This window comes from Psammomys obesus, unplaced genomic scaffold (assembly GCF_907164565.1).
Source record: "Psammomys obesus unplaced genomic scaffold, mPsaObe1.curated_primary_1811, whole genome shotgun sequence".
NCBI lineage: Eukaryota > Metazoa > Chordata > Mammalia > Rodentia > Muridae > Psammomys > Psammomys obesus.
In genome coordinates this window covers 17,242,938-17,262,841 of record NW_026596046.1, presented here as the reverse complement: position 1 = coordinate 17,262,841, position 19,904 = coordinate 17,242,938, and the positions used below count along the sequence as shown (strand labels likewise).

Below are 19,904 nucleotides of genomic sequence, written 5' to 3'. Positions count from 1 at the left end.
CATGCAAACACAATCTCCCTGTGCTAAGCACAGAGGGTGGAGCCCAGGCGTGATCTAACACCAATGGAAGTGAGCCACTTATCTTTACACATTCATGCTGTGAGCATGGCATGATGCTCACTGCTTGCTTTGTTCACGTCTATATCCGTATTCTGTATTTAGTCTCCTCTGGTACTATTCTCCACGGATGAGGCTATCATGCCTCCTTCCGGATTTTATTTGCCTACATTCTGAACACATTCAAAGGGAAAATAACTCCAACCATACCTTCAGCAGTTGACTCTGTTTCTCCTGACCCTTCTGAAGAAGAGGGGATGGGGGCGTCTGTCAGGGAGATGGTTGTTTCTGCTGTTTGGGTCTCCTCTCCTGAGTATGGGGGATTTGGGGATTCGATTTCTTGATGCATCTCTGTAGGGCGCTGGGTAGGTTGGGAGTCTGGGATGGTGGTGCTGATGACAACATTCAAGTCTGAGGTGTGATCAGACCATTCTCCACTGATTTCAGTCCTGTCTCCAGAAGCCGTGGGAGTGGAAGAAGGCACACCTGAAGTGTCTGTGTCTACGCTGGAGGTAGTGATAGAATCTCCACTCACTTCCAGAGCAGCAGACCCCTCCCTGGTGCCTTCCTGAAAGGTCCATGGGGTGCTGCTCACCTCTGTGCCTGTCACCTCTAGATCTGCTTCATGGAAGGCAGGGGTGGTTCCATGAAGATCTGGGAATCCAGACAATTTACTGCTGGCCTCAGGGGCAGCAGACACTCCCAGTCCAGCCTCAGGGTAAGCAGATGTCTCGCTGCTGGCTTCTGGGACCGAAGCTTCTATCCCAGACCCTGAGAAGTTTGTCACAGTTCCACCAAGGTCCCCAGATGCTGAGGCTTCCCCACTGGCCCCAAAGAGCTCTGGAGTATATGTCATAGAAGGCCCTTGGCCAACTTTCTGGGAAACAGTTGGTTCAGTCACACCCTCCACTAACTCTAAAGTGATTAAAGTGACTTCTGGAAGCCCCGAGCTTTCTCCACTGCCAGTCGTGGAAGCTATGGATGCTCCACTTGTATCAGTGGTGCTAGAAAAGTCTCCACTAAAATATGGAGAGCTTGGTGGCTCTGTGCTGGGGTCCATCAGCCCAGACTGCTCTGTGCTTAGGTCCAAAGACCCGGAAAGGTCCCCAGACATGTCTGGTGTTCCAGAATGGGCGCCACTGAATTCCAAAATGCCGGAAGGCCCTTCCCCAGCCTCTTGAGCAGTTGGAGCCTGGGTTATAGATTCCACCAAAGTTCTGTCTACAAGAGACACAGTAGGGAAACCTGAGACAAGTCCACTGCCATCAAATGCTCCTGAGGAGAAGCTGCTCCCAGCCTCCACTCCAGAGAATTCTCCACTGACCTCAGTTGTTCCACTTGGGAGGCCACTGAATTCCAGAGTCGGGGATGTGAATCCACTGGAATCGATTGCTCCGGAAGATTGTCCACTGACATCCACGGTCCCAGATGTGCCAGAAAGATCTGTCTCCCCGGAAGGGAGGCCACTGAGTTCCACGGATCCTAAGCCCTCTTCTTCTTTAAATGTAGTAGGGGTCACTTCAACAAAACTGGTGTCCACAAATGTAATGCCGGAAGAGTCTCCGCTGCCACTTACGGCGCCAGAAGCCAGGTCAGGGGTTCCTGGTGTTGTTCCACTGAACACTGGTAACCCTGAGGGCTGCCCACTGAGGTCAGGAACCCCGGAGCCTTCTCCACTCACAGAAGTTAAGCCAGAAGGCTGGCCACTGCCGAAGAGAATGCCAGACCCTTCTCCACTGACATCTGGCTGTCCAGAGGGCAGTCCACTCAGCTCAGTCACTTCAGATATCCCACTGATTTCAGGGATCCCTGATGGCTGCCCACTGACTTCAGGAATCCCAGATGTTCCCCCACTGGTGTCAGGTGACGCAAATGGCTGTCCACTGACATCAAAAAATCCGGATGTTTCCCCACTGACATCAGGAGATCCAGATGCTTGGCCACTGAGTCCAGTTCCTGAAGGGAGGCCACTGATGTCCCCACTACTCTCCAACTCACTGAGGGGAACCCCTGATACTTCTCCTGCACCACTGATGCCAACGGTGCCCCTTCCTTCCAGTTCACTGGCAGTGGTGGCTGTGACCACTTCCACTAAGGTACTGTCTACTAGGGAGACAGTTGGTAACCCAGACAGAAGTCCACTAAAGTCAGGCAGGCCAGAGGATGAGCCACTTCCAACGTCCACTCCAGAATACTCACCACTAAATCCAGAGGGAAGGCCACTGGCTTCTGGAGTTCCTAGAGTTCCAGAAGGTAGTGTGTCAAAGTCCAGGGCCCCAGAGGCGGATCCTACCAAGTCTTCTTTTCCAGAAGGCAACCCACCAAAGTCCTCAGCTCCAGAAGCCGAAGTCTCTGGGCTTTCTTTTCCAGAAGAAAGTCCACTGAGGTCATCGCCTACCCCAGAAACAGAGATCTCTGTATCCCCACTTCCAGAAGGAAACCCAGTAGCATCTACTCCGGAAGCAGATGTATCCAGACCCTCTCTGATGGAAACACCAAGATCTTCCACTCCAGAGGCAGAAGTTTCTAGACCATCTCCTCCAGAAGGCTGGCCACTCACACCATCCACTCCAGAAGCAGAGGTTTCCACACCATCTTCTCCAGAAGGAATCCCACTGGCATACCCTCCAGAGGCAGAAGTTTCTGGAACTTCTGCCTCAGTAGGGAACACATTCATGTCCTCTGTTCCAGAGGCAGAAGTCTCTAGACCTCCTCCTACAGAAGGAAGTCCACTGACATCCTCTACTCCAGAGGCAGAAGTTTCTAGACTTTCTCTTCCAGTAGGAAGCACACCAATGTCCCCTATTCCAGAGGCAGAAGTCTCTCTTCCTTCAGTAGGAAGCTGGGTGACATCTTCTGCACCCGAAGCAGATGTTTCTAGAGTTTCTCCCCCTGAGGGAAGTCCGCTCAGGTCTCCCACTCCAGAAGCAGATGTTTCTAGACTTTCTCCTCCAGTAGGAAGTACACTGATGTCCTCTATTCCAGAGGTAGATGTTTCTGGACCTTCTTCTCCAGAAGGAAGTCCGCTGAGGTCCTCTACTCCAGAGGTAGAGGTTTCTAGACCTTCTCTTTCAGTAGGAATCCCACTGATACCATCTACTCTAGAGGTAGAAGTTTCTAGACCGTCTCCTCCAGAAGGAAGCCCGCTGATATCTTCTGACCCAGAAGCAGAAGTGTCTATAACTTCCCCACCAGAAGGCAGCCCGCTAAAGTCTCCTGTTCCAGAAGCAGAGCCTTCTCGGCCCTCACCTCCAGAGGGCAGCCTGTCAACGGTGGGAGTGCGGGACGACTGGACTTCTTCTTCATCCCCTGAGGCCAGTCCACTTTCCACAGGCAGGCCTGAGCTCACTGTGGGGCTGAGGCCACTGGAGTCAAGGTCGCCCGAGGGAAGTCCACTTTCACTGCCCCCTGATGGCTGCCCACTGGAGTCAAGTCGTCCTGAAGCTTCTCCGCTGCCCGTGAAGTCACCACTGAGGTCAGGTGCCCCCGATGCTTCCCCAGAGCCTGGCAGCTCTGTCCCGCTTGGTGCTGCAAGTGAAGGAGTATATGGCCCCTCTGAGGTGGAAGGTACTTCCGAGGCAGAGGGCTCTTCAGTGGCAGAGGGGCTTTCGGTATATTCCTCTGCTGCTGGGACGGTGGTAAGCCATGTGGTAAGGATCCCTGGAGAAAAGAAGGGAGCCAAGGTGAAGTATGGAATGGGGAACTGCTCCATTTCAAAGATGTATGTGGATCTGAACTTCCTCCCTTTCACCGAAAACATCTTTCAAAAGTGCGAGCACATGTCAGATGATTGTTAAGGGACATGCTTCAGTGTTATGGCAAAGGAGGTAGAAAGGAGAGAGAGGAATGAAGGAAACAGACAGAAGGAGAGAGGAAGAAAGGGAAGATAAAGGAAGGGCGAGAGGATGGATAAAAGGACAGTGAACTAGGACCCTCCCTCTACACCCTCAGGCTCACAGGCTATATGAACTGTGCTTTGTGGGACCCTAAGGGGCACCCTTTACACTACCCCCTGGAAGTGGGGTGCACCCCTGAAAAACCAACTTCCCCCTTCAAGTATTCTTAAGAAGCAATGTAGCCCTCTGTATTTTCAAGATAGAGAAGAAAATCCACATTGCAATATTAATTGGCACAGACAATATTGAGAAGACTCAATATCTGTGATTTAAAATGTATATCAGAAGAGAAGTACTTGAGGGACTCATGCCACTTGATGGAGACCGAGGCAGGAGGATTGCAAGTTCAAGACCTGCTTGGGCTATCCAGTGAGTTCAAGCCCCCCCCCCCCGACTCCCACCCTCATCTGGGCATTCCATAGCAGGCAGGTGTGTGTGTTTAGTGCACATGCCTTCAGGGCATGCTCCAGGGCCCAGCTATGCCCACCTGGCGGTGGGGATGTGCCCACTGGGGTGTAGGCTGGCTCCCATTCAGTTTGTGTTTCTGCTTCAGTGATGAAATCTGGGACCGATGTTGCCTCAGGCTCCAAGGGGACAGCATCCACGCCAGGCCCCACCCGAGTGACGATCCAGTCCTCTATGTCAGTGGGTGATGTGGGTGTGCCACCTTCTTCTTTTCCTGGAGAGGGCACCACTGACACACCTGAAGAAGATGTGGGAGGTGAGGTCCTGCCCTCAGCAGTAACCCATTCCTGCCCCGCCCTTCAGGAGTAGAGGAGCAAAGGGAACCCTGGGTTACACCTGGCCAGTTCAAGAACCTTGCTGACCCACCCCACACTCTAAGTCAGAGAGAGAACTGTTTGCTATTTGTATCTGCTGTCTAATATCACCCTGTACCCTGCATCCCCAGCAGCTTAGGACAGAGTGGTCTGGGGTGTTCTCTCCCCACAATCTGTTCTATATATGCTGGACCTAAAACCTTTGTGCTTATAAACATGTTTTACCTTACAAAATGAGAGATTCCATCTAACAAGTGGTGACTTGCCCAAGGTCAATGGCTTAGAAGCACCAGAGTGAATCTCTGAGTTCAAGATCTAACATGATACTGCCCACCATGAAGGCAGAGCTAGGCTCTGAGCGTGCCAGTTCCTCAAATAGGAAGCTCATCTTTAAATTCCACGCACAGCTATCACGGCATTTGCAGTGGGCAGGGTGAGGGTAGGGTGAGGACAGGATTCATAGACTAGGGCTAACTTCTGATTTGGGGGAATCCAGCAACCTGGAGCAAGTCAGGAAGGAATCAGAACTCTATAGGGTGATAAGAGGTTTGAAGCCTGGCATGGTGGCACATTCCTTTAATCTCAGCACTTGGGAGTGAGTGGCACAAAGCTCTCCATGAGTTAGTTAGAGGCCAGCCTGGTCTACATAGCTAGTTCCAGGATAGCCAGGGCTACATAATGAGACCCTCTCTTAAAACAAAGAGACAAACGGAAAAGAGGTTTGAGTCCACTGAAGGTCTGGGATGGGTGATGAAAGTTATGGTTGGAAATTTACTAGAAGACATATTGGCTTGACCTCTCTTGCTGAGACAAGTACCTCAACAATTCCCCCAGGAGGAGATTAGCCCTCTTAAATGAACTATGGGGTTTAAATAGATAAATAGATAGATAGATAGATAGATAGATAGATAAATAAATAAATAAATAAATAAATAAATAAATAAATAAATAAATAGGGGAGAAAGATTGTTCCTATTCAATACAAGCTGCCCTCAAACTTGTGGCAATTACGGAGATTTTAAAAGATGTTTTGCTTCATTTTGGCCTTTTTTTTTTGTCTTATTGGTCTTTTGCTTCTTTGTTTTGATTTTTATTTCAGCAGAGTTTTTTTTTGTTTATTTTTTATTTTTATTTTATGTGCATTGGTGTTTTGCCTGCATGTGTGTCTGTGTGAGGTTGTTGGATCCCCAGGAACTAGAGTTTCAGGCAGTTGTGAGTTGTCATGTGGATTCTGGGTATTGAACCCTGATCCTCTGGAAGCACAGCCAGTGCTCTTAACCACAGAGCCATCTCTCCAGCCCTATTGTTTGTTTGTTTCTCTTTTTTTTTTTTAAGAGAGAGAACAAACATAAAGTCAGGTGGGAAGGGATGTGGGGAGGATCTGGGAGGAGAAAAACATGATCAAAATATATTTCTAATAAAAAGGCAGGTGACCAGAAAGAAGAGACTGCAAAATGAAATATAATGCTGGTATGTTAATTTAAATTTTAAATAAAAATTAACATGTTAAAATTAGACACATAAAAAAAAAAAAAAAAAAAAAAGCAAGGCTCCCCGCCACTAGGAATGGTATCACACGCCTGTAATCAAAACAGTAAGAAGTGGGGCCGGAAGGACCAGGAGTTCAAAGCCAGCCTTGGCAATATGAGAGACCCTTTCTTGAAATACAAAAAAAAAAAAGGAAATCAAGTTGAATGTTGTCCCTAGAAGTCTGGGAAACTTGGAAACAGTTTTTTTCCCCCTTTAGTTAAAAGCAACCTCAGGGGGCTGTTGAGATGGCTCAGTGGTTAAAAGGGTGTACTTCTCTTACAGAGGGCTGGAGTTTGGATCTCAGCGCCCAGGGCAGCAGCTCACAACTGCCTGAACGCCACCTCTTGGGGTATCTGATGCCTCAGGCTTCCAAGGCCACCTGCACTCACATGTACCCACCCGCCCCCATACACGTAGTTAAACATTATAAAAATAAATCTTAAAAAAATAAAAGAATTCTGTATTGACAAGCAGTTGTCAGGACCGCGAACTTTGCCGGGTTATGCTGAAACCACGGCCCACGGTAGTCCAGTCTCCATTCTGTCCGGTGTATCATCACCCTCTGTGGATGCTGTGAGATTCCAACCAGTCAGCGTCCAGCGTGTCGCCCTCAGCTGTCTAGCTGGTAAGGACAGCTGGGACTACAGTGGTGATGTCTGCACGAGGAGGGTCAGTTAAGTGTGTAGGTGGCCGCACTGGACACAGGACACCAGAATTATTTGATTAAAACCATTACAAAAACAGTTACAAGTGAAAGAGAACCTGACAAGAATATACAACATATATAATATAAACACAAGTCGAGTGCTTCACATTTAAGGTAGGAATCATTTGTCACTATTTAGAAAGGAAGCCATAAGGAAGTCCCTCCCCCCACTCCCCGCCGGGCACATGGGGGTGACTACAGTACCTCGGAAGCAGAAGGCATGGTGCCTGGACAACGGGTCTGGGAGGCCGGTCTGGTTGGGGTAGAGGTAGACAGTTCTCACGCCAGGTTTGTCTCCACCACAGGCAGGCCGAGGGGTGACGATGGGGTAGCGGAGGCTGCCATCCGCCAGCCAGCCAGCATAGCACTTGTCCAGGCCACGGCTCCAGGCGGCGTAGAGCTGGCCAGTGGAGGCCAGGGTGGCATTCTGAGCTTCACAGAAGGCCTGCGCTTCTTGGAAGGTGAACTGCTCGAGGCGTGTGGCGAAGAACACCTCCCCTGGGGACAGAGGCGATGGCGGTTTGATGTTTCACGTGAGTCACCAGAACAGTCCTGTTCCCCCTGCTCTGGGGCAGAGCTCCTGGCACCTCTATTCTGCTCACCAGGGCTGTTCACCCACCTTTGTGGCACACCCCCCCATAGGTCCCAGCCCCACTCATCCACCCGCCACTTCCTCCCGCACACCCTTTGGATCTCTTGGGATCCTGGGCAATAGAGACCAGCTGCTCCACTTTGTACTAAGTGGGAATTTCCTGGGACTTGGAACATCCCTTGCTAAAAAACTAAGACAGTGGTTGAGCTGGGCTGAGCCAGTCGGTCTGTGAGGAACTGGCTTCTACCCATCCCACCCCTGCCCCTTTGTTTAGGTTCTCCAGTCCCACCTCTGCTCCTTTCCCCTGACTCACAGAGGTGGTTCAGCTGGCTGCCCCTCCCCCCCACATGCTCCCTGCTCCCTCATGGAACTCAGCGACTGCTGTGGACCTGATTCACGTTCCTTTGGGGATTCAGCACCCACATTTCATCCAGGACCTTATCTGGGGTTAGGGAGATGGAAGTTCACATCTACCCAGCATTGGTTTGTCCCGGGTGCTTTTATGCCTCTCCGTTAACGCTCAGGAAAACCTCTAATGTGGGTATAAAGCAGATGTGTTTTACAGACGGAGAGGGAGGGGAGGGGACGGGACCAGGGCTTACAGAGGTTGAGTGATTGGCCACTCTGAAACTTTTCCGGAACGGAACACTGGCATTTTTCAAATTGGGCTCAGCGGAAAGGCAATTTGGTGACGTTCATGGAAATTAAGAGGATAGAAACAAAACAGGTCTGTGGCTGGATAAGCTTGGGCAAATGCTAAGTTGCAGAGTTACAGAGATTTTAGACCGCAGCATGTCTCAGAGCCTTTGATTTGTTCATGGGCACTGGAAAGGTGTGCCAAACAGTTATTTATGATAAACTGATCAGTTTAGCCACTGAGCTCATGGCTTTCCCAAGGACCAATGTCACACCATGATAGGAGAGTGAATCATATGAGCCTTTGGCAGGGAGAAGGTTCTTGAATGGAAAGAGGTGAGGGGTAGGCCTGTTTTCTGTCCAGAAAACTGTGTGGGAGCAGGTCAAGGTGGATGGTGGCAATTCTATCCCTCCCTTATGAGACTCTTTTTGTGTCCCTGCTGGTCTGGGGATAAAAATGTGATGATAAGTCTGTACCCTCTAGCTTGTCCACATAGCAGTAGACATCGTAGGTTTCTGATGACGGGCGCACGCCGTACGTCCTGACTCCGGGGCTGCTGTTCTTGTCACCCACACATGGCATCCGTGGGCTCACAATGGGGTATCTGTGAAAGAGAACGGGAGTGGGGGTGAGGGCCCATTTTGGGGGTGGAAAAGGCATATCTTGGGTCATCTGCTGTGAGTCAAAGCAAGGTGATGTGAGTATGTAGCGAGTCTCTTGAGCGTTTGGTGGACTTCGGAAGAGAGCCCCCTACACTCTGCCATACCTCCATGGATGGAAGTGCTCGAAGACAGCCTCCAGGGGCTTTCTCTGTTTGTCTCTTGGAGAGAAATTACTAAGGTCTTGGCATAGCAAAGTTCCTGCCACCGTCTTTCAAAATTTGCTTTGGTTTAGAGGTGTGTGCGACATTTAGGGGATTGCTCAATCACTAGTGCGTTCATTTAGTCCACAGAGTGCTGGGTGCCCACCGTTCTGGCTGTTGTGTTAGGCTGGGGGCTTCTTGGTTGGGGCTGAGAACGGTAGGCTTGTCCTTTACCTGACGGTCTGGTCCTGCAGCCAGCCAGCGTCACACTGCTCATAGCCTGCCTCATAGGCAGCCTGGAGCTGCTCAGGTGAGGCAATGACCGCCCCGGTGTGCATGCAGGCCTGCTGTGCCTCCTCAAACGTCAGAGAGTATCTGGTGGAGCCTGGGCGATAGTGGAATACAACTCCTGGGTGGAGAGGAGAGGGGAGAAAGAAACAGAGTCAAGATTGGTGCTCGTGGGAGTCTGTCCAAAGCTTAGCTTCTCCACTTAGACTTAAGAGATAGACTTGGGCAATTCCACCTGAAGTCCTGTTTGGCGATAACATGAGTGTCATGGCAGATGACAGCATCTATCTGTCCATCCCGGGGGGGGGGACACTATCAAGACCCTACCCCAGAATGTCCTTCCCGTTTGAAGATTTGCATTCTGGGATCAGCTGGGCTCTGTGTTAAGTGGACATCCCTGACTCTCCTGACATTGCCTGAGTGTAGGGAACACCACCTGCCTAGCCCAAAGGCTGCAAATGTTTTCCACAGAGAACCAGATAAGTACATCAGGCTTTTATTCTTTTTCTCCTTCTTTTCCTTCTTCTTGAGATAAAGTCTTCCTATATAAACCAGACTAACCTTGAACTCACAACTCTCTGCCTCAACCTCTTGTGCTGGGCTGGGACTGCAGATAATCTGCCGTCACACCTGGTTTCTAGAACAGCTTTTGTGGGACATGTGATTTCATTCGAGTGTTTAACTCAGCCACAACTACCCTAAATTAGCCATGGAAAAAACCTTAAACAAGTGGCCGTGGCTTTGACCCAATCAAACTTCATTTGTGGCCACCGAAATTTGAAACTTAACATGATTTTCATGTACCACAAAACATCTTTCTCCTTTTAACTCCTCCCCCTTCCTCAATTACTTAGAAATGTGGAGGCCTTTTCAGTTCACAGGCTACCTTAGCACAGCTGCACTCAGTCTGCTCACTAAACGTTGTTGATTTTTTTTTTTTTTTTTTTTTTTATCCTGGTGGCAGGACAAGGCCAGGCAAGGCCATGGGGTCACCCAGAGCAACGGTTTTCAAGTGGGTCTGTTTTGTTTTGAACCATGTGGTACTTTCATTTCCTTGATGTGTACCCTGTTTCCCACAGGTGACTTCATTTGGAGCTAATGGTTTGTGGCCGGCGAGTGAAACCTAACTGCCCTGCCTGCTCCCCAGGAGCATACTTACCCCCTGGCAGGCGGGGCTGACCAGGGACTTCAGCTGCCCCGGGGGCGATGGTCACTTGCACCACCAGGTCCTCACTGGTGAAGGCCGTGGCAGAGCCCAGACCTGGTGTGGTGTCCCCAGGAAAGCCCCAGGGCCTGGTGGCTTCTTCAGTTCTCTCCTCAGCCCCAGGGAAGGCTGTGGCCCGCACATCAGGGACAAGTGTGAGGGCCTCCTCGGGCTCTGAGATAGTGGGAGACAGGTCGAAGATGGGCTTTGCAGTGAGGATCACATTGCCCCGTGCTTCTCCCTCTGTGATATTTCGGGGCAGGGGCAGCTCCAGGTCTGGCCAGGTCACCGTCTGGATGGTGATGTCGTCTTCACCACCAACCCCGAAGAAGTTTTCTGGGATGTCTACAAAGTCTTCACCTGGAACAGGAGGCGAAGACAAGCTTTAGTGCTCAGCCTTGGGGTATTTTGAGGAGATGAGAGCTGAGTGTGCCCCACTTTCTCCTGCTTGGCTGGAGGACCTGGCCCTGCCCACCACAAGGGCCTCAGGTATCTGAGTTCTGCGGTTTCCGCATTGTCTCAGGGTGGTTCCAAACCTCCACAGATGCTAAACTCTGCGAATGTTGAAGCCCCTTATTTAACCCTTGTGTCACCGCTGGAATCTTATGTCATCTTTTGGCTGTTTATAATTCCTCTATTTCAATAGTTGTTTTATGTATTGTTTGGGTAACAATGGCAAGAAAAATTCTGCACCTGTTCAGTATAGATTCAATTAAATTATTATAAAAGGTCGGCTCACTAGGATGCTCATGACGTATTGATCAACCAGTTCACTGCTTATCAAATAAAATCAGTTCCTATTTCTACCTCTCTACCAGCTGCCACATTTGCCCTCTGCGTGTCCAATGGGACGATGCGAGTCAGTGATAAAGGGAAAGCCTGAATCTTGCAGAGGTAATTTGTGTAATTGATGCAGGCGTTGTTGGAGAACTGCCTGCCTCAGAGTCCTGGACAAATGAGGGTCTGGCAGACATAAGGTAGTTATTGATAAAGGGAATATTCATAAGGGTAATACTTCCAAAGAGTGGTGAGACTATCAAAAAGTGAAGAAAGAGAGGCTTTTGGGAGTGAGGATGTCCCTCTTCATGTAAAATCAGGCTGTAGAAGTGAAATATGAAATGAGCTGTCATTGCACTGAAGAGCTGGGATTCAAACCCAAGAAAACGAATCACTGTTCTGTGCGGATCTGATGAAAACAGGGCTGGTTACTCCAGAGGGCTTGTGACTCCATTGGCTCTGCGTTAAGAGCCAGTGAAAACGGGTAAGGAGATGATAAAAATACGGGGTTCAGGAACCCAGTGGTCCTTTCCCAAGATCTTATCGGGACCCAATTTCGGCGGTGAGGCCCCCCTCCCCCCTTCAGCTCCAGCCTCACCTGTGTAACAGATGGCGTCATAGCGGGATGAGGGATCAGGGTAGCCTGTCTGGTTGGCGTGCAGATAGACAGTCCGCACTCCCAGGAGGTTGCCCCCGCAGTTGGGCCGAGCCTTGGAGATGGGGTAGCGCACACTGCGGTCCGCCAGCCAGCCGGCGCTGCACATGTCCATCCCTCCCTGCCAGGCCAGGTAGAGCTGGCCCGTGGTGGCCAGTCGTGCCCCCAGCCGCCGGCACTCATTGGCTGCCTCCTGGAAGGTGAACTTCTCCGGGGATGTGGCATAAAACACCTCACCTGTGAAGGACACATCGCGCTGGTTGAGGGCTTTGCTCCCATCCCGTCCAACCTGTGTCCCCAAGAGGCACACATCTTTTCCCAGAGGTTTATCTTTTTCTCGGCTTGTCTGTCACCCTCCCAACCCCTCTCCATTCCTTACTGGAATTTTGGGTAGGATGACATTAATCTCCTAGCAAGCGCCCTCTCCTCCTCCAAATAAAAAAGCTGCCCAAGAGCAGGGGTGGAGTGGCCCTGAGATCAGAAGACCAGGTGGTTGCTGTTCACCTTCCCACCACTAGGGGAGCTCTCCTTCAACACGGGCAACGCCCATTCCTAGGAAATCACCCCAAATTCAGAAAAGCAGGCCTCACTTTTTGACCCTTTAGAGTACTGCCATCCAAACCAGGGTCAGTAGTACCCAGAGACGCCATGATGGGATAATTTTGGTTCTGCTAACCTTTTAAACAATGTTTCCTAAAACCTGGCATAGCCAAACATGGCGACTTAATATTATCACTTAGTAGAGAGTTTGGCTACTGAGATGAGAATTAGAAGGAGGCTATGATGGCAAGAAAGGTGGGGTATATCGCACCAACTGGAGGAGTGTGGGAGATAGGAGAGCCAGATTCAGAGAGGGTGTAGAATGTCCAGAGAGGTAAATGGGTGCAGATGAGAGAGGGGTGTTATCTACACGCTGTGTTCAAAATTAGTACCGTTATAAAGGAAAGATACGATCTAGGTTTCTTCCTCAAGCAACCCAACAAAAGCTTTGGGGTAGGACTTCAGGCTACAGGGAAGTGGAGTGAGGGGAGCTGGGAAGAAACCATGTGTCTTCCCTAGAGTGGCATAGGGTATCCCTCCTGAGTGGGAAATGGAGCCTGGGGTCTGCTACCGAGCTACACCGTTGTCCTGAGCCTGGCCAGAGGTACTGAGATCCCGGATAAGAGAGAAAGCCCCAGAAGCCTTTGGAATGACTTATACATGCCTGTGGCTGCCAAGACCCCCTTCAAAGCGGATAGTGAGAGTTCCAGCAAGAGCCCAGTCCTCTCCATGGCAGGAGAGGACTGAGGGAGGGCCCTGGCCCAGAGGAGGCCTTCCGTAGCTATTCCAAAAGTGAGCATGGGGATAGGGATGGAAGAGGCCTTTTGAAGGGAGCTGGCTTTCTCACGGTGGGGGGCGTGGCCTCACCCTCCATCTCTTCAGCAAAGCAGTACACATCATAGGTTTCATTGGTGTCACGGATCCCATAGGTCCTCACTCCAGGAAACTCATCCTTGTCTCCATAGCAGCCTTCCCGGGGAGTGTGGATGGGGTACCTGTTGGGAAGCCAACATGGGAATATGACACTGGGGACAGAGGGAAGACCAAGGTCACTGTTCTTGTAGCCTTAGCCTTCTAGGGAGAAACAAAGGCTTACAACTACCTCTATACAAGTCTGCTCTAAATGCCGGCTGCCCCCCCCCCCCCCCCGTCTCAATGGTGCTCACTGGTCAAGGCAGCCTCTGTTACTGAGTACTCTTGGTACCAAACATACTCTCTCCAGGCAGACACTTTTCATATAAAAGGCCAGAATCTTGTGAGTTTTGCAAACCATAGGCCTCTGTGGTGACCACTCGTATTGTAGCAATGAGGAGCAGCTACAGATAATATGTAAGAAAGTAGGCATAGCTATGTTTCAACACAACATTATTTATGAAATAAAATGATGGGTTGGGTTGGATTTGGCTATGGTGCTTACTTTGTACTACTGGAGTTTTATGTCCACTAAGTGAGACAGGGGATGGACTTTATTCAAAGTTATGCTAAGGTCCAGAATCGTTAACTGATTTGTTCACGGTCACACAGCTTCCAAATTCCAGGGTTGGGATTTGGGTGTAGCCCTTCCTGAGGCCAATATGTGGACTCCTGCCATATTAGACTATCGTTTTGCTTTTTTTTGTTTTTATTTTTTATTTACGGACTCTTTGTGGTTAGTGCTTGCCCCGGCTGGCTTTAGCTGTCAGTGTGACACATTCTAGAGTCATTTGAAAGAGTCTCAATTGAGGGGATGGCTTAGATTAGCCTGCAGCCATGTCTGTAAGGGCTTGTTTCCATCTTTGGACAATGTTGGTGAGCCCAGCCTACCACGGATGACACAGTCTCTAGACAGCTGAGCTGGAGATATGTAAGAAAGCTAACGGATCACGAGCCTGCAGATGAGATAGGAGACAATGAGCCAGGCACTGAGGGTCAAACAGCATTCCTCCATGGTCCCCGCCTCCTAGTGTTTCTGCCCTCACTCACCTCAACGATGGACCATGACCTGGAAGAAGAAGCTGAAATAAACCTTTTCCCTTCCCAAGTTGCTTTCGATCAGTGTTTTATCTCTGCAGCAGAGGTGAAACAGTAACATTCCCGTGTGGCCTTGTGATCATATGGTCCCCTTGCCTGCCCAAGCTGGCACAGCTGTTTTCCTGAGGTCTTGTGTGCCAGCTTTGGAGCTAGCATTGTGACGCACAGGGGTAGACAGTCTGTCTTCACAGACTCACCACACTGTACTGGGATCCTTGCGGCAAGGCCTTTCTCTGCTCTGCTTTGCCATGGGACTCCCAGAACTCACTCAGAAAAGATGTTTCTTGACGCTTGATTTATGTATGCCTTGTCTTACAAAAAAAGTCTATGTATGTAAGGCAGTAAAGAAAAATAAAGGAAACTCCAAAGTTAAAAACTGACAAGCAAACCAAAAGCAAGGAAACACGACAAGAGGAAAAGCAGGCAAAGAGAGGGGTGAGGTTCAGAACAAGGCAGCTGGCACTGTTTTCTCTCAGGAGAATGGCCACAGGGTCATGTCCATACCAGCTGAGTGCTGGTCAGTGTTCCACCCCATTGCCTGTCCCACTCTGCTAGTCTCCTTACACCTGGCCCTTAGCCCTGATGGTTCTTCTGGGGGTTGGGTCTCACCTGACTGTCTGGTCAGCCAGCCAGCCTGCATCACACTGGTGGAAGCCATCCTCATAGGCAGCCTGCAGTTGCTCAGGTGTGGCGATGATGGCGCTGTTCTGCAGGCAAGCCCGCTGGGCTCTGTCGAAGTCCAGTGTGTAGCGTGTGGAGATGGCTCTATAGTGGAACACGATACCTGGGGGGCACACAGAGAGCTGGTTAGGTGTGAGCTCTGGTTTTCGAAGCCCTCGAGAAATGGTGGCAAGAATCAAGGGGACCTTGGACACTATCTGGTCCAAGCTGATGTAGTATTCTTCTCTGAATTATTATTATAATATTTTATCAACTTATTGATAATTTCATACATACATACAATGTATTTTGATTACATTTACCCCTGACTCTTCCTCCTAACTTCTTCCAGCTCTACCCATGGCTACCCCTATCACTGAGTCTGGGTCTGGGGCCATTTACTGGAGTGCAGACAACCTACCAAGGGCTGTGTACCCTTAAAGAAACCAACTCTTCCTCTCCCAGAAGTCATCAGCTGTCAATAGATCCTCAACTACTGAAGTTTGCGCTTGCTGGAACCCCATCTCCTCTGCACCCCATGCCACCACCTTAATGGGGTGCTCACACCTCCTCACAAGGCATTCCTTTAAGAACACCTATAATAATTCCAACAATAAGAATGCTATTTGAACTAAAGCAGAAACTGTCTCCTTGTGATTTTTTTTTTTTTTGTCACCCCAGGACCATCTAATTTTTCCCCCTCGGGAAGGAGACACAGAGAGTTCTACTCCTCCAGTAGCTCAGGAGCATACTAAATGAGATCTCTTAGATGAGATCTCTCAGAGACAAAGGAGGCCAAGGAGTGAGTCCTCAGCCATTCCTTTGGCCTCTGAAGCTGAGAATAAAGGGGTGGAAGAGGAGGAGGAGGAGGAGGAGGAGGAAAAAGACACCTGCATGATACCTTAGGAAACCATTTTTCTCTCACATCTAAGGTCATGTCAGACATGCCATTCAACTTATTTGTTCAGGTGCAAAATGGGCACACTTACAAGGCCCACTGTGATGTCTGTGAGGATTTAGCTAAAGAGAGAAGACACACCCTTACTGTAGGTGACACCATCCCATGGTCTGGAGTCCCAGAGTGAGTAAGGAAGAGAAAAGAAAAAGGACTGTTGAGGCAGCATGATCAGCTGCCTCTTCCTCCCACTGCCATACTGTCCCCAACATGTTACACCGTATCCCCTCACACTGTGAGCCAAAGTAACTCCTTCCTTCCTCAAGTTGATATCTGTCAGGTCTTTGATCACAGCAACAAGAAAAACTGATCTACACAACAATAAGTCAAAGACTGTTGGCAACTACCAATACCAAATTATGTGCCCCACCCCCACTGTCCCAACCCTACAGAGAACAGCGTTGCCAGCCCCACATTAGAGGAAGGAAAGGATAAAGTGGGTATGTAGAGGGGCCGAGCGGGAAAGCTATCCACCAAGGCTCACACTGGTAGGGACATCATTCGTTTTTTTTTTTTTTCTACAGGCAACATGGCATCTCTGTGGGAGGCCTTCACCTTTTACTATGACTTCCAGGGTGGCCTCGCTGTCCTCAATGCCGTGCATCACTTCACAGCGATATATCCCAGAGTCATTGGAGCGAAGGTTCTGGATTTCCAAGGTGGCATCGCTGGGGATGGCTGGATAGTTGGGTAGGGACACCTTGTCTTGGTAGAGGCTGTTGACTCGAACTTGTCCTTCAGTGGCCACCAACAGTACCACCTCTTTCTCCTTCGAAACACGGCTCCACTTGATTCTTGGGGCCAGGGGGGCAGTGGAAGGGGCAGTGGTCACAGGATGCATGGGGTCGATGAAGTAGCAGGGGATGGTGAGGGAAGTCCCTAGGAGGACCTTCAGCGGGGATGGCTGAGGGATGCTCACGCTCAGTGAGTTGTCATGGTCTGTAAGAGAAGGAAAGGAGGACAGACACATATGTCAGGCATTATAGAGATTACAAATCTCTGGCCCCGCACCCAAATCCCTGTCCTGGAAATGCAGGCATATGAGAGTCTCAAATTCAGCCCACCATGGGGATTCCCAGGAAGCTTCACAACACCCTCTTGAGATCAGCATCTCTTAAGATCTATGGTCTCTGAACCTTAAGACAAAATTTAGAGCCAAGAAAGGGTTCCAGAAGAGCACGGGGGAGACATCACAGTCAAGACCTCAAACTATGGACACCTAGGGAATGCCAAACCATACACAAACAGTCTCCTATTCTTACAGCAGTGACATTGATTCAGAGGAATGCACTTTTAGAAAAAGTATATTGGAGTACTTATTTTTGGATATGATGAGTTCCCTAGAAAAGGATCACGTATGGGAGGTTTGGCAGGGTTATTGAGAGGTGATCGGATTATGAGGGTGCCAACCTTGTCAATGGATTTGGCCATCAGTCAGCTCATAGCTGAGTTGGGGGGTGTGGGGCCTCATTGGAGGGAGGATAGCTCAGTGGAAGTGTGACTTCGAAAGGCACATCTTGTTCACAGTCCCCTGCCGCTGTCTCTGCCTCTCCGTTTCTGCCTTTCTGTCTCTGTTTCTGTGTCTCTGCCTGCATGCCTGCCTGTCTGCTTCCATGTTACCATTAGATGAACTGCTCTTCTCCACTGTACCTTTCAGGCATGTTTTTTTGCCTTGCCACAGGCAATCTGTTTTCCTGAGACATTTTCTCACAGAGGCAGAAACTGTCTGAGAGTATACAAAATTCTACACAACCTTTAAACTTGAGACACAGAACTTCAAAGACATATCCCATTCCAGGAGGTCTGCTCTGGGCTTTAGCTGGACCTTGTATAAGGTCAAGGCTTTTGAAGTAAAAGGTGAGGAGACTGGGGAAGAACTCAGACATTTTTGCCTGAGTCATATCTGGAAATGCAGGCCTGGGTGGAACTAGACAACATAAAAATTGTGAAGTGAGTCAACAGAGAAGATGCAGTGTTTCCTGAATCCTGTTGGAACGGGAGAGAAACAGCCTTCCACATAGCACCTTTCATGGCAGGTCTTAAATTTATAGAACCTTTCCCTTCAAGGGATGCTGCAGGTTGAAATAAAAATGTTTAAGATAGTTGTGGGTGGTTTACACATAGCAGGGTACAGACAGAGAAGCCAGGAATGTCTGGAGTCCAGCCTGGATCTTTTGATGTCTAGACAGACTCCACCATCTCTCTACAAACACCTCCATGTGCCACCCAGCCCTGACACCACTGGCCACAGTTTGGCTCTGCAGTAGTGGTCCTCAGAGGATAGCCGGAGGCCACTGCTGAGTCCAACTTGGTGGTAGTTGAAGCTCTCAGCCAACCCAGTGGTCTGTTTTGCTGATGTGGGCACATCTCCCAGGTGATGGCTAGTGTCTGGATATTCATGGGTCTCTGAGCATTAATGGAGGTCCAGCTACCCACATCTACATATTCAAAAGCTCTGAATCAGACCAGTATGTGGGTGAGTAAAATACTGTGTGCCTCTCCATTTTTGACCATGGATTTTTTTTTTCTACCAGGACCATGAAGTCCTGGAGTTATGCATTGGAATACAGTAGGTTGGTGGGAGGAAGAGCACCCAAGTCCTTTTGTCACCCCCACTGTTTGGAGGTCTCACAGACATGTCTAGTCCTTGTATTCCAGATCCCCATACCAGGTATAAAGTTCTTCACCCCTCCCTTGAGTCAGGGGTGGGGAACTCACACCAGGGCTGTGTCCTCACCTCTAGAGGAAAGACCATCATTTTCACATCTGTTCCTCAGGTTCTTTTCTCCTCTCTGATGATCCCACCATGTTCCCCGAAGCCTTTCCCCTCTGGCCCCCTGTGTCTTCTCTCTGCCTCATTCTCACCATGCAGCAGTTTGGAATGAGATTCCAGAGGGAAGGGTGCCAGAAAGGAGGCCCAGCCCTTGTCCTTGCTAGAGGACATCCAGGGATGGTAGCTGCTTGGTAGATGTGTACCTGTGCGTGCCCGAGTGTGAGTGAATGTGCACACAGAGTAAAACACGTGTGGGTTTCTTCCTACTGCAGCTAGATAGGGGTGGGGCCAGGAAAAGGCCAAAAAAAAAAAAAAAAAAAAAAAAAAAAAAAAAAAAAGAGGAACAAGGTCCCCAAGCAAAGTTGTGTCCTGTACTCAGGACCCAGCACTCGATCCCCACTGAATAAAGGCGCCATGCACAGAATTGTTCTCACCTGGAACTTCTTCTGCGATCACTGTAGCGATGGCCCTCAGAGTCACAAAGGCCAAGAGTAAAGTGGTCATAGTTCACCTGGAACAGGTAGCAAAGGTGTTAACTGCACAGTTAAGGCACAGTGAGGTGGTAGACTCCATGCCCAAGTCTCCGAAATCGCATTGCATAACAGGGGGTTGCAGTGGTTTGGGAAGTGTTTCCTCCAAGAATCCTCTCACCAGAAACCCTTAACCTTTCCTAGCCTAAGATGGTTGGTACATCGGTCCTCCCATCTTCTGGCCAGTGGAGGCTTGTCCTAATGAGTTCCTGCGATGGCTAATGATGCGTACCACAGACGCTCATCTCTACACACTGTTCCGCATGTTTCTGTGTGGAGTTTTGCATAAACACTGGAGTCTGTAGACTGAGATGACCCTCCCCTCTGTAGTGTGGTGGGTCACAGCCTACCACCTGAACACCTGAAGGCTTGAACGAAAGGGAGAGAGACTTCTTCCCTGATGGCCTTCCACCTGGTTTTTGCTCCCTTTGGACTTGACTCTGGGGAGCATCAGCTTTTTTTTTTTTTTTTTTTTTTTAAACATGTGGAGCTTCAAACTGAAGATGGGCAGTG

The 19,904-nt window shown here is 49.6% G+C and overlaps 1 protein-coding gene across 1 annotated transcript in view; it reads right to left on the bottom strand.

Moving 5' to 3' along the window:
* Nucleotides 1–19,365, bottom strand: part of Acan (aggrecan) — a 33,130-nt gene extending 13,765 nt beyond the window's left edge. Inside the window, exons 1-11 of the mRNA XM_055623673.1 lie at nt 19,296–19,365; nt 16,644–17,027; nt 15,083–15,257; nt 13,331–13,458; nt 11,867–12,160; nt 10,447–10,851; nt 9,234–9,408; nt 8,674–8,801; nt 7,173–7,466; nt 4,441–4,656; nt 268–3,717 (exon numbers count right to left, since the gene is read on the bottom strand). Of these exons, the coding sequence (XP_055479648.1) occupies nt 268–3,717; nt 4,441–4,656; nt 7,173–7,466; nt 8,674–8,801; nt 9,234–9,408; nt 10,447–10,851; nt 11,867–12,160; nt 13,331–13,458; nt 15,083–15,257; nt 16,644–17,027; nt 19,296–19,365 (5,719 nt within the window). The remainder of the gene's footprint in view (nt 1–267; nt 3,718–4,440; nt 4,657–7,172; nt 7,467–8,673; nt 8,802–9,233; nt 9,409–10,446; nt 10,852–11,866; nt 12,161–13,330; nt 13,459–15,082; nt 15,258–16,643; nt 17,028–19,295) is intronic.
* Nucleotides 19,366–19,904: the final 539 nt, after the last annotated feature.